At 38.3% G+C, this 14,770-nt stretch overlaps 1 protein-coding gene across 3 annotated transcripts in view; it reads right to left on the reverse strand.

The window, feature by feature from the left end:
• The window catches only part of ATF7IP2 (activating transcription factor 7 interacting protein 2), a 77,543-nt gene that overhangs the window by 13,137 nt on the left and 49,636 nt on the right, over positions 1-14,770 (reverse strand). For 2 of the 3 annotated variants that reach the window (XM_047780523.1, XM_047780522.1), the window contains 3 exons: positions 7,714-7,787; positions 6,249-6,310; positions 5,195-5,270 (listed from right to left, as the gene is read on the reverse strand). In XM_047780523.1, the coding sequence (XP_047636479.1) occupies positions 5,195-5,270; positions 6,249-6,310; positions 7,714-7,787 (212 nt within the window). The remainder of the gene's footprint in view (positions 1-5,194; positions 5,271-6,248; positions 6,311-7,713; positions 7,788-14,770) is intronic. The other variant, XM_047780524.1, reaches the window with a different exon arrangement.

The following is a 14,770-nucleotide window of genomic DNA, read 5'->3' on the forward strand; positions in this document are numbered from 1 at the left end:
AAGGGCAGGGATTGAACCCGCAACCTCATGGTTCCCAGTCAGATTCGTTAACCACTGCGCCACGACGGGAACTCCCAAAATTGGAAAACTTTTGACCATACGTGTATGTTAAACCACATGAAATTGTTCCACAGTTCACTAAGGTCTGATTCCTTTTCCCCCAGTCCTTTTTTCTTTTCTTTTCATAATCTTTCTTTAATTTGGATCAATTTGGATAGTTTCTTGCCAAACGATCTGGTCAGGTACTATTTTTTCCAGTATACCAATTTGTTTTTCCTTCTTCAGTGTTTAATATGCTGTTTATTTCATTTGGTTCTATTTTATACCTTTTATTTCTCATAAGTTCCTGTTTTCCTTTCAGTCTTTTAGGTATGTTTCTATCAGTTCTTTGAAAGTCCTTGTCTGTTAATTCTTTTTTTTACTCAATGAATTTTATTACATTTATAGTTGTACAACAATCATCACAACCCAATTTTATAGCATTTCTATCCCAAATCCCCAGCCCATCCCCCCACCCCCTAACCTGTCTCATTTGGAAACCATAAATTTTTGAAAGTCTGTGTGAGTCAGTATCTGTGTGCAAGGAAGTTCATTGTGTCCTTTTTTTTTAGATTCCACATGTAAGTGATAGCATATGATGTTGGTGTCTCCCTGTCTGACTGACTTCACTTAGTGTGATAATTTCTAGGTTCATCGATGTTGCTGCAAATTCTTTCTTTCCTTTTAGTGGCTGAGTAATATTCCACTGTGTATAGTACCACATCTTCTTTATCCATTCCTCTGTCAATGGACATTTAGGTTGTTTCCATGCCTTAGCTATTGTATCTAGTGCTGCAATGAACATCGGAGTACATGTGTCTTTGCGAGTCATGTTTTTCTCTGGATAGATGCCCAGGAGTGGGATTGCTGGATCAAATGGTAGTTTTATTTTCAATTTTCTGAGGAATCTCCATACTGTTTTCCACAGTAGTTGCACCAATTTACATTCCCACCAACAGTGTCATAGGGTTCCCTTTTCTCCACACCATCTCCAGCATTTATTGTTGGTAGACTTTTTGATGCTGGCCATTCTGGCTGGTGTAACGTGGTAACTTATAGTGGTTTTGATTTGCACTTTTTTAATAATTAGTGATGTTCAACATCTTTGCATATTTTTTTGGAGACTTGTCTTTGGAGAATTGTGTAAGATCTGTCCATTTTTTTTGACGGGGTTGTTTGTTTTTTTTTTGTATTGAGCTATAGGAGGTGTTTATAAATTTTGGAGATTAATCACTTGTCAGTTGCTTCATTTGCAAATATTTTCCTCCATTCTGTGGGTTGCCTTTTTGTTTTGTTTAGGGTTTCCTTTGCTGTGCAGACACTTTTAAGTCCCAGTTGTTTATTTTTATTGTCATTGCTCTCGGAGGTAGGTCTGAGAAGATACTGCTGTGGTTTATGTCAGAGAGTGCTGGGCATATGTTTTCCTCTAAGTTCTATAGTATCTAGTCTTATATTGAGGTCTTTAATCCATTTTGAGTTTATTTTTGTGTATGGTGTTAGGAGTGTTCTAACTTCATTCTTTTACATGTGGCTCTCCAGTTTTCCCAGCACCACTTATTGAAGGGACTGTCTTTTCTCCACTGTATATTCTTGCCTCCTTTTTCATAGATTAGTTGGCTGTAGGTGCGTGGTTTTAATTCTGGGCTTTCTATCCTGTTCTACTGATCTGTATAGTCCTTGTGCATTACTGCTGTCATCTGTCATTTCTAAGTTTGTTTCTTTTGACTGACTTTTCTTCTGGTTGTGGATTCCATTACTTTTCCTTACATCTTGAGTGGTTTTTTTTTTAATTGGATGATGAGCATTATGGATTTTACATGGTTGGGTGCTGAATTCTGTTGTCTTCTTTGAAGAGAAAGTAGACTTTGTGTGATAAGCCACTGAGTTACTTCCAGTTCAGTTTGACCCTTTCAAAGCTTGTTTTTAGGTTTTATTAGGGCAAAGCTAGAGTTGCCTTTGCCCTAAGATGAGTTTACACCTAGGTAATCACTAAGAATCTGTCACTATGGCTGGTCATATCTGAAATATTTCCCAGTGCTGTTTGAGCTCTGGAATTTGTTTAGTATAAAGCTCCATGGTCATTCTTCGCCCATATTCCGAGTTCCATTCTGTGCATGTGTGGCTCAATACTTCAGCAAAGACCCAAGAGGACTCTTAATGCTAACCTCTTGGAGGTCTTTCTCAGAGTGGCTTCCTCATTTCTGATAGTACTCTTTCCCCTCACCCCAGTTTCCTCAGCATCTCTGAATGCCAATCTGTCTCTTTACCTCAGCAAGACAACTATTGTCTGCTTGGGATCTCCATCACTGCACAACAGTCTAGGAAGAAAGCTGAGGCAGCCCAAAGGGCTCATCTCATTCATCTCCCTTCTCTCAGGGACTACAGTCATGTTCTCCAGTATATGAAAAATTTTTTCTTATATCCTATTTCTTATATCTTATTTAGTTTTCTAGTTTAGTTGTTTACTGCAGAAAAGTTAAGTCTGATCCCATTTACTCTATCATGACTACATGTATACTTTTATAACTTTTTTCTCATTATATTATTGACATGTTTACATCAACACACATACTTCTATGTTATTTTTAATGGGTGAATATTGTTGCACAATATAAATCTAAGTTCTGTGATTAATCCCTTATTTCTAGAAATTTAAGGGTTTCCAAAGTGTTATTTTTCATAAATAGTACTGTAATGAACATTTTCATATTTCCCCTATACTTTAGTATCTTCAGGTAACTATTCAAAGAATTTTGAGTCACAAGGCTTGTATATTTGTAAAGTTTTGATAGTGACAAAATGTCTTCCAGAAAAATTAATTTACACTCCCATTCACAATATATGATCTTACATTTTTTGAAAAACTATTTAGAGGAAATTCTGGATTAATTAATCTGCATTAGTTCCATTTTTTTCCTCAGAAAAGTATACTCTGTGCCAGGCACTGTGCTAAAAAGATGTAAGTATACGGATTACTAAAAGCATTAATGCTGCTGAAAAGAATTTCAAGCCCTTTTAGGAAGTCGGATATGTAAAGAAACAATTATAGAACCATGAAATAAAGCTATAATATAGGCACGCACAAAATACAATGAGTACCCAATTCTGCCTGGAAGGAACCATTCAGCCCAAGTGTCTAAACTTATACTGAAGGATGAAAAGTGAGGTCATCAGATGACCCTATGAAAGTACAAGAGGGGGAGTTACCGTTGTGGCGCAGCGGTTAACGAATCCGACTAGGAACCATGAGGTTGCGGGTTCGGTCCCTGCCCTTGCTCAGTGGGTTAACGATCCGGCGTTGCCGTGAGCTGTGGTGTAGGTTGCAGACGCGGCTCGGATCCCGTGTTGCTGTGGCTCTGGCGTAGGCCGGTGGCTACAGCTCCAATTCGACCCCTAACCTGGGAACCTCCATATGCTGCAGGAGCGGCCCAAGAAATAGCAAAAAGACAAAAAAAGAAAGTATAAGAGGGAGAGCATTCCCGGAAAATAGATCAGCAGGTGTAGAGATGGCAAGGAGAGGATAGGTACTATCTACTAAAAAACAATTAAGGCACAAATAAGGACTTTGTAGAAGATAAAGCTAGAAAAGTTTTTAGGGTCTTAAGTCATTAAGAATTCTGTAAATCTTGGAGTTCCCGCTGGGGTGCAGTGGAAATGAATCCGACTAGGAACAATAAGGTTGTGGGTTCGATCCCTAGCCTCGCTCAGTGGGTTAAGGATCTAGTGTTGCTGTGAGCTGTGGTGTAGGTCACAGATACGGCTTGGATCCTGCGTTGCTGTGGTTGTGGTGTAGACCGGCAGCTGTAGCTCTGATTCGACCCCCAGCCTGGAACCGCCAAATGCTGTGGGTGAGGCCCTACAGAGCAAACAAAAAATTCTGTAAATCTTGTTAAGGAATTGGGATTTTATCCTAAAGACAGAAACATAACTAGATTTGTATATAGGAAATAACATTTTAGTGGCAGCTTAGAAGACTCATTAAAAGCAGTAGTTTAGAGCAGAACCAACTGATATCCATGAGGATGCTGCTTTGATCCCTAGCCTTGCTCAGTGGATTAAAGATCCAGTGTTGATGTGAGCTGTGGTGTAGGTCATAGATGAAGTTTAAATGTGGCATTGCTGTGGCTGTGGTGTAGGCTGGCAGCTCCAGCTCCAATTCAACCCCTGGCCCTAGAACTTCCATATGCCGTGGGTATGGCCCTAAAAAAAAAAAAAAAAAGAAAAAAGTGCCATAAACATTCAAGTGCAATTATTTATTTATTTATTTTTTGTCTTTTTAGGACCGTACCCACAGCATATGGAGGTTCCAAGGCTAGGGGTATAATCAGAGCTGTAGCTGCTGGCCTATGCCACAGCTGCACCAACACCAGATCCGAGCCACATCTGCAACTTACACATGGCAACACCGGATTCTTAATCCACTGAGAGAGGCCAGGGAATGAACCCAAAATCTCATGGTTCCTAGTCGGATTTGTTTCCACTGCACCACAACAGGAACTCCCAAGTGCAATTATTAAGATATGAAACCTTATAACTGATAACCAGCCCCAGAAGACTGTATTTTACTTCTCTTTCTTTAAATCTGAGAAAGAGGGCACTGCTGTTACTCTCCCTCTACATTCTCACGTTATGCCCTGGCATCCTCTCACAGCCACTGCTGTTATGATTAAGGAAAAAAGGTGTGTCTCACAAGCAGCCTCCAGCCACCCAGATGTCTTTCAGTGAATGAATGGATAAACTATTAAACATTCACACCATGGAATACTACTCAGCAATAAAAAGGGAATACTTAACAACTCGGACGACTTGTGGGGAAAATTACGCTAAGTGAAATAAGCCAATCTTAGAAGGATACATATTCTATCACATTTATATAACATTCATGAAATAAGATAATTATAATGGTGAGGAACAGATTAATGGTTGCCAAAGTTTGGGGGCTGGGGGAAACCAACCCCACTTCCCTTGCCCCCAAAAAAATCCTATAAAGGGGGTAGCATGAGAGAAACTTTTGGTGATAGAACAGTATAATTAGTGGTGGCAGTTATAGTAATCTACATATGTGATAAAACCGTATAAGGCAATGAACATGCAAAAAACTTCTTAATAGAAGGGTCAAATTATTTTGAGTTGTTACCCTTCCCTCTTTCTTTACCTGTGCTGCAGTTTGACAGGCCTTCTTTTGTCAGGTCAATCACAGAATCAAGTTTCTTCTCCATAGCCTGAAAAAGCTGTTTAAAAAAATGAGATTTTGCCTCAACAGAAAATCTTTTTAATTTTTTATTTTTGCTATTTAGGGCCACACCTGTGGCATATGGAAGTTCCCAGGCTAGGCGCTAAGTTGGAGCTGGAGCTGCTGGCCTACACCACCGCCACAGCAATGCAGGATCTGAGGTGCACCTGTGACCTATATGGCAGCTTACGACAACACCAGATCCTTAACCCACAGAGCAAGGCCAGGGATTGAACCCACACCCTCATGGATACTAACTAGGTTTGTAACCTGCTGAGCCACAATGGGAACTCCAGAAATGTTTTTTAAAAATCAAACATATATCATTTAAAATGACCACTTAGAAGCTAGAGATTGAACATTGTATGTCTTATGGTTTAATTTAATTCTAATATGAAAGAGAAGCTCATGAAATATTGTATGATTTCTGAGAATATGACTAGGCAGAGTCTAAATGGTTAATTTGGAAATAAATATGGTTGTGAAATATGTTTATCATTAGCTATTTGCTTTTTAATGTTTAAGCTGGACTGGAACCTGGTTATACTAACTAGTTAGACATTAATTTATTTCTTTCCTTTTTTTTTTTTTTTGTCTTTTGTCTTGTGAGGACTACACCCGCAGCATATGGAGGTTCGCAGGCTAGAGGTTGAATCAGAGCTGTAGCCGCTGGCCTACACCACAGCCACAGCAACGACAGATCCAAGCTGCATCTGTGACCTACACCACAACTCACGGCAACACCAGATCCTTAATCCACTGAGCAAGGCCAGGGATTGAACCTGTGACCTCGTGGATGCTAGTCAGATTCATTTCTACTGAACCATGATGGTAACTCCAGTCAGACATTAATTTCTTAGAGAATGAATCTCCCAAAGAATGAATGACAAGGATGACTCATCCAATATGTAGCAACACTGAAGTTCCTAGAACATATTCAAATAAACAACATTCAGAGACAATATTTAGTACCTACCATGGCTTCACTTTCAGCATCAGGGGAATCGTTAGAACATCCTAATGTACTTTTTCCAGTATCTGAAAGAAAATTATTAAAATAGGAACTTTGGACAAGTTTATTAACTAGTAAATATTTACAGACTTTATAATATACAAATGCTGAACAATAATAATGGAGATGCTAATTTACTATTATATAATCAAAAATGTAACTCAATTAATTTTACCTATTCCAAAGACCAATTAACAGGTCCCCAAAAAAGCAAAATCTAATTTCGGCTCAAAAAATTTTGTCCTTCTATATCTTTACAACTATATTAAGAACTTAAAAAAAAAACCTATCTGTAAATTTGAGGAAATAAACTTGGAAATGTGCATATTTTTAAATTCATAGTATCTTTTTAGACTAGACCACTTGAGATGGCTAAGGGGGATTCTTCATAGAATCAGTTAAAACCTTAGATAAATGATTAATATCCTTTAACTATGTGATTTACAATCTTTTTTTTGTGTGTGTCTTTTTTTTGCTATTTCTTGGGCCGCTCCCGCGGCATATGGAGGTTCCCAGGCTAGGGGTTGAATCGGAGCTGTAGCCACCAGCCTACGCCAGAGCCACAGCAACGCGGGATCCGAGTCGCGTCTGCAACCTACACCGCAGCTCACCACAACACCGGATCCTTAACCCACTGAGCAAGGGCAGGGACCGAACCCACAACCCCATGGTTCCTAGTCGGATTCGTTAACCACTGTGCCACGACGGGAATCCCCCCCCCCTTTTTTTTGTCTTTTTTTTGATTTACAATCTTAATAGCCCAAATCATGGGGAATATTAACTAGCTACATAACTGGCAACAAAGCTTTGTGAAATTAAGATGCAAATTAAATTCTCTAGTACATAGTACAAATGAAAAGGAAATAGTACAAATGAAAAGGAAATGGGGAATTTTGAATGAGAAATTATGGGCCAACAAGATAGCTATTTTAAGAGAAAGGAAACTTATTGTAAATCTAAGGTTAAAGGTTTTTACATAAGTGTTATTTAATGAATGACTCTAAAGAGTAACAAAAGTATTATTTTTAGCAGTTTAAAAAAAAAGATACAAAGGATTATCCAATTTTAAATCTTAGGTAGACTATAAGATAATGCAATAGGTAAAACAAAAAGACAAATAAAAACTAAACCACCACTACCACCACCAAGGCCAGAGCAAGCAAGTAAAAATAATGAATATGAAAGTTAAGTAGTTCTATAATTTACAAAGCCATTAAACAGAGTAAAGAAACAAAAGGCCATAAACTAATAAATACAAGGTTAAAAAGAAACCTCAACTGTATTAAAGAATCACTGATTTATTCAGGTAGTATTAATCACAGACACACAAAAAAACATTGAGAGCAGAATTAATATTTTCTATTTTTAAACAAATACTGATTTGAGCCTTTCTAATTCGATAGGTCATATTTTTATCAACTTAAGATACCTGCTGAATTTGATGTAACTGGAGTTGTCAAATTAGGACTTTCCACAGAAATCAACACAACATCATCATCGTTACTAAAATGATAAAAACAAAGCAAAAATAAACTAAACATGCAATCAATGGTTAGCATTCTTCTGATTTAACATTTCATAACTGCTAGGTTTTAATCTAACAATTTGTGGGGATAGGGGAATGAAGATGATAAAATCAAAACGCCAAGAAGCTTTGTTTAAATCACCAATTCATCACATGACTTAAAGTTCATGATATCCAATAACAACAGACCCTTAAAACTTAGTAGAGCAATGAGGTCCTACTGTACAGCACAGGGAACTATATCCAATCTTGTGGGATAGAACATGATGGAAGATAATGAGAAAAAAATGTGTATGTATATGTATGTATCACTGAGTCACTGCAGTACAGCAGAAACTGACAATATTATAAATCAATTACACTTTAAGAAAAAATTTTAAAAAACTTAGAGACCCATTTACATGAATCCCAATGTACAATCTCTAAGTATAGAATATACAATAAATGTAACAAATATGTAAGTTATTCTAGCACACATAATTGCTTTCATAAAAATGAAACTGGAGTTCCCGTCATGGCGCAGTGGTTAACGAATCCGACTAGGAACCATGAGGTGGCAGGTTCGGTCCCTGCCCTTGCTCAGTGGGTTAAAGATCTGGCGTTGCCGTGAGCTGTGGTGTAGGTTGCAGACGCGGCTCGGATCCCGCGTTGCTGTGGCTCTGGTGTAGGCCAGTGGCTACAGCTCCGATTGGACTGCTAGCCTAGGAACCTCCATATGCCGCAGGAGCGGCCCAAGAAATAGCAAAAAGACAAAAAAAAAAAGAAAAAAAGAAACAATATAACAAAAATAAACCCATTAAAACTGACTTAGAGATATAAAACTATAATACAGATATTAAAAAATTAATTCTATCACTACTTTATCACTATAGTAGCAGTATTTACCACACATTTACTAAACTTAGGCAATGATGATACATGATGCTAATTACAGTAACAGAATACTCAGAGTCAGAAGACTGTCTTCTGTTCCCACTTGATCCCAATTCCACTTTTTTGAGTCTGACATTTAATCAGAATTTTTGCTAGGAAAATCTTGACAAAACAAGGACCTACTGTATAGTACAGGGAACTATACTCAATATTTTGTAATAATCTGTAAGGGAAAAGATTCTCAAAAAGAATATATATATATATATATATATATGAATTGCTGTGCTGTATGCATGAAATTAACACGATATTGTAACTCAATTATATTTTAAAAAATTAATAGGAAGATTACTTTCCAAGCCCCCAAAAGGTTTAACTGTTCTAATCCTGGTTTTTAAGATCCCTGAAAATAATAACATTCTAGAAAGCACATACAAGTAGCCAACAAAAGAACAAATAGCCTAATGTGTATCTCTGCTGAGTTCCTACTTACAGGGAAAGAAAAGAGGGAAAGGAACCAAAATCAAGAAAATGTAAAAAAAGATAATCCTGACACAAATTTCAGTAAACCCATAAATCTGCTATGTGAATTTTCTATACTATTATAGATGTTAGTAATTTTTAGCTTTTGTATGTGGTCTATGACCAATTTTAAATTATTTCTGTATATGGTTTAAGAGACAAAGTTTACTTTTCCCCTCTGGTTATTCCAGCAACATTTGTTGAAAAGACTATCTTTTCCCCATTAAAATACCTTGGCATCTTTGTTGAAAGCCAATGTGCTATATGTATACTCTCTAATTTGTACATTGTTTTATATATTTGTCTTTATGCCCACACCATATTGTCTTTTTTTTTTTTAATCTCAGCACCTGTGGCATAGGGAAGTTCCCTGGCTGCCTACCCACAGCCACACCAGATCCGAGCTGCATCTGCAACCAACAACTCAAGGCAACACTGGATCCTTAACCCACTGATCGAGGCCAGGGATTGAACCTGCATGCTCACAGAGACAACGTCAAGGCCTTAACCTGCTTAGCCACAATAGGAACTCCCAACACCATATTGTCTTAATTACCAGCTTTATAGTAAGTCTTGAACTGAGGCAGTGTACGTCTTCATCTAGGTTTTCTGCATTTCACAAGGTTTTGATCAGTTACTTTCTATAGAAAAGGATGCCACGATTTGAATTAAAGCTGCATTAAATATACAGAACAATTGTGGTGAAGTGAAAGATAAGGCCAGGCCCAAGAACAGCCCCCTCATGTATAGGCATCAGGCAGAAGGCAAAGGCACATCCTTGTTCTGCATTTCATGAGGCATGGAGGAGTGACATTTAAAACATCCACTTTGTAACATCTGAACAAGAAACTGACCATGAAAACCCTGGCACATGTACTTCGAGGCAGGAAATAGAGAGGCTTTGGGTTAACCTGCTGCAACTGGTTTCATGCTGACCCTTTGAGATAAACTACTATCTGGATGAGTCCTGATTGGGGGAAGGACAGAAGCAACCTGCCAGTCCCACAGTCTGTGGACAAGGGGATTTCCCAGCCATCCTCTAGTAACCTTGGGCTCATTGTAATCTCATTATAATACCATTAGCACTGCGCTTTTGACCTCTCCTCTGTGGTTTCATTCAGGTGTTCACAGGAAAGTTTCAAAACGGTGGCTTGTGAGGTCCAAATAAGGAATTGCAGATGATGTGATCATAGGGGAGGGAAAAGAGGGGTCATCCTCATCCGAACAGCAGATCAACCCCATATTAACAATCTAAGGTACCCCTATTGTGCACAACTCAGCGAGTTCGACTGCGTGCTCTCCCTCACTTACTGTGCTGCTAATAAATGCTGTACTTGCTTTGAAAATCTTAGTCTCTCTGTTCAATTCTTTCCTCCATGAAGACCAGAACTGAGGTCCTCTTGCCGGCCAAAATCAACATTAACAACGGATTTTCTGATTTGCAAACATGGTATATCTCACCATATGTTTTTGTCTCCTTTAATTTCTCTCGGCAGTATTTTTCACTTTTAAAAATTATTAATAAACTATTTTTAGAGCACTTTTAGGTATATAGGAAAGTTGAGTGGAAAGTTCAGTTCTCCCACATACAACCTCCCACAAAATCCTGTACCCCAGTGATACTCTTGCTATAACTGATGAAACTACACTGACAACATCATTCTCCTCAAAGTCTGTATTTACAATATGTTCATTCTTAATGCTGAGACAGTCTATGGATTTTGACAAATGTATGACATATATCCCCCATTACAGTATACTAAAGAACAGTTCCGCTGCCCTAAAAATCCCCAGTGCTCTGCCTATTCGTCCCTCCCACTAACCTCTGGCAACATTCAATCTTTTTCTTATCTCCATAGTTTTGTCTTTTCTGAAATGTCACAGTCAAAATCAGACAGTTATATAGCCTTTCAGCTTGGCTTCTTTCACTTGGTAATATGCATTTAAGCTTCTTCCATGTCTTTTCATAGCCTGATAGCTCATTTCTTTTTCAGCACTAAACAGTATTCCATTGTCTGAAAGTAGCCATTTATCTGTTCATTTACTGAAGGACATCCCGGTTGCATCCAAGTTTTGCCAGCTCTGAATAAAACTACATTTTACATGATTCCATTTTCTCTCCTTTCTAAACACATTATACTTCTGCTTTTAGTCGGTGCCCTAGAGTTTGCAATATACTTTTACAACTAATTCAAATCAATTTTCAAAGAATGCTACACTGCTTCACTAGTACAAGTACCTTAGAACAACAAACTATCCCTAATTCCTCCTACCCATTCTTTGAATCATTGATGTCATTCATTTCCCTTATATAAGTGTATAAGCATGCCCAAGCACACAAAAGCATAATCAAATATATTGTTCCTATTTATTTGAACAGACTCTTGTTGGTTAAATAAATTAATAAGAAAAACAAGAGTTCCCGTTGTGGCACAGCAGAGATGAATCTGACTAGGAACCATGAGGTTGTGGGTTTGCTTGCTGGCCTTGCTCAGTGGGGTAAGGATCTGGCGTTGCCGTGAGCTGTGGCATAGGTCACAGACGGGCTCGGATCTGGTGTTGCTGTGGTGTAGGCCAGTGGCTATAGCTCTGATTAGACCCCTAGCCTGGGAACATCCATATGCCTTGGGTGTGGCCCTAAAAAGACAGAAAGACAAAAAAAAAAAAAAAAAGAGAGAGAGAAACAAAAGGTTCTATTTTACCTTCACTCATTCCTTTTCTGATGATCTTCTTTATGTAGAGCTGACTTTCTGACATATTTTCCTTCTCTATGAAGGATTTCTAACACTTCTTGCAAGGCAGGTCTACTGGCAACAAACACCCTAAATTTTTGTTTGAGAAAGTCTTTATTTCTTTCACTTTTGAAGGATAATTTCACAGTGTGCAGAATTTTAGGTTGGTAGTTTTTCAAAATATTTCACTCCACTCTCCTTGTTTACAGAGTTTCTAAGAAATTGTTGTATGTGAATCTTACTTTTGCTCCTCTATAGGTAAGACATTTCTTCCTTGGCTTCTGCCAAGATTTTATCTTTAATTTTCTGAAATTTAAATATGATGTGCCTAGGTGTATGTTTTTGGTATTTACCCTGCTTGCTTGGTGTTCCAAGCCTCTTGGATCTGTGGCTTGGTGTCTAACATTAACTTGGGGGAAATTCTTAGCCACTCTTACTTCAAATACTGCTGCTGTTCCTTTCTTTTTTTCCTTCTGGTGTTCCCATTATGCATATGTTACCCTCTTTGTAGTTGTCTTAGGTTTTTGGATAGTCTGGATTGCTTTTGTTTTCTTTTCTCCTTGCTTTTCCATTTTGGAAGTTTCTGTTGTCATATTCTCAAGCTCAGTGATTCTTTCCTCAGCCAAGTTTATTTTACTAATGAGCCCATCAAGGCATGCTTCAATTCTGTTAGTGTTTTTGATCTCAAGAATTTCTTTTTCTAAGAATTTCCATCTTTCTGCTTATATTACTCACCAGTTTGTGCATTTTGCCTACTATTTCCATTATAGCATATTAATCATAGTTTTAAAAAAATTCTTGGTCTAATAATTTGAACATTCTTCCCATATCTGACTCTGGTTCTAATGCATTTTCAATCTTTTCAAATTGTGGTTTTTGCTTTTCAGTATATGTCATAATTTTTTTGTTGTAAGGTAGACATGATGTCCTGGGTAAAAGGAACTATTGTAAATAGGCCTTTAGTAATGTGGTGGTAAAATGTGAGGGAAGGAGAAGCATTCTACTTATCTTATGATTATGTTTGTCTTTTAAGGAGCCTGTGCCCCTAGAATGTGAAATTCACTAATGCATCTCAGGGCCCAACACCCCCCCTTAGCTGGGACATGATGGCTAGAGGGGCTAGAGCTGGGTATTTTTTCTTCCTCCATGTGGAAGGCTAGAGGGAGCAGGTGTTGCATATTTAAGTGTGGGATTTAACATATGACACAAATGCACTTATCTATGAAACAGACTCACAGAAACAGAACAGACTTGTGGTTGCTGACGTGGAGGGAGGGTTGCGAAGGAACGGATTGAGAGTTTGGGATTAACAGATGCAAACTATTATATATAGAATGGATAAACAACAAGGTCCTACTGAAGAGCATAGGGAACTGTAGTCAACATCCTGTGATAAACTGTAATAGGGAGTTCCCATCGTGGCGCAGTGGTTAACGAATTTGACTAGGAACCATGAGGTTGTGGGTTCGGTCCCTGCCCTTGCTCAGTGGGTTAACGATCCGGCGTTGCCGTGAGCTGTGGTGTAGGTTGCAGACTCGGCTCGGATCCTGCGTTGCTGTGGTTCTGGCGTAGGCCGGTGGCTACAGCTCCAATTCAACCCCTAGCCTGGGAACCTCCATATGCTGCGGGAGCGGCCCAAGAAATAGCAACAACAACAACAACAAAAAAAGACAAAAAAAAACCGTAATAGAAAAGAATATGAAAAAGAATGTACATATATGTTTAACTTAATCACTTTGCTATATAGCAGAAAGCAACATAACATTGTAAAGCAACTATAATTCAATAAAATAAAAATTAAAAAAAATACAGGCATACCTCAGAGCTATTGCAGGTTCAATTCCAGACCACTGCAATATAAGCGAATATTTCAATAAAGTGAATCACGTGAACTTTTTTTTTCCTTTTCAGGGCTGCCCCATGGCATACTGAAGTTCCCAGGCTAGGGGTTGAATCAGAGCTGCTGCTGCTGGCCTGTACCACAGCCACAGCAATTTAGGATTCGAGCTGTGTCTGCAGCCTACACCAGTGCTCATAGAAACGCTGGATCCTTAACCCACTAAGCGAGGTCAGGCATCAAACCTGCATCCTCATGGACACTAGTTGGGTTTGTTACTACTGAGCCACAAGGGGAACTCCTCACAAACTTTTAGATTTGTCAGTGCATACAGTTATGTTTACTATATAGTAATGTATTGTAGAGTTCCTATATACTTCACTATATAGTACTGTATTGTGGTGTAGGTTGCAGACATGGCTTGGATTCCACATTGCTGTCGCTGTGGCACAGTGCGCAGCTATAGCTCCAATATGACCCCTAGCTTGTGAACTTCCATATGCTGCAGGTGTGGCCCCAAAAAGAAAAAAAAATACTGTACTGTATACTATACTGTACCCTATTAAGGGTGTAATAGCATTATGTCTAAAAAATATATATACCTTAATTTAAAAAATACTTTATTGCTAAAAAATGCTAACCATCCGAGCTCCTTCAGTGAGTCGTGATCTTTCTGCTGGTGAATGCCTTGTGTTGATGTTGATGGCTGCTGAATAATCAGGGTGGTGGTTGCTAAAGGCTATGGTGATTGTGGGAATTTCTTAGGGTAAGACAACAATGAAATATGCTGCATAAATTAATTCAAACAAGCGATCAATTTTTCTTTAGCATGTGATGCTGTCTGATAGCACTTTACCCACAGTAAAATTTCTTTCAAAATTGGAGTCGGTCTTCTCAAACCCAGCCACTGCTTTATCAACTAAGTTTATACAATATTCTAAATCCTTTGTTATCACTTCAACAGCCTTCACAAGATCTTTATCAAGAATAGATTCTA

Source organism: Phacochoerus africanus, chromosome 5 (genome assembly GCF_016906955.1).
Source record: "Phacochoerus africanus isolate WHEZ1 chromosome 5, ROS_Pafr_v1, whole genome shotgun sequence".
Classification (NCBI taxonomy): domain Eukaryota; kingdom Metazoa; phylum Chordata; class Mammalia; order Artiodactyla; family Suidae; genus Phacochoerus; species Phacochoerus africanus.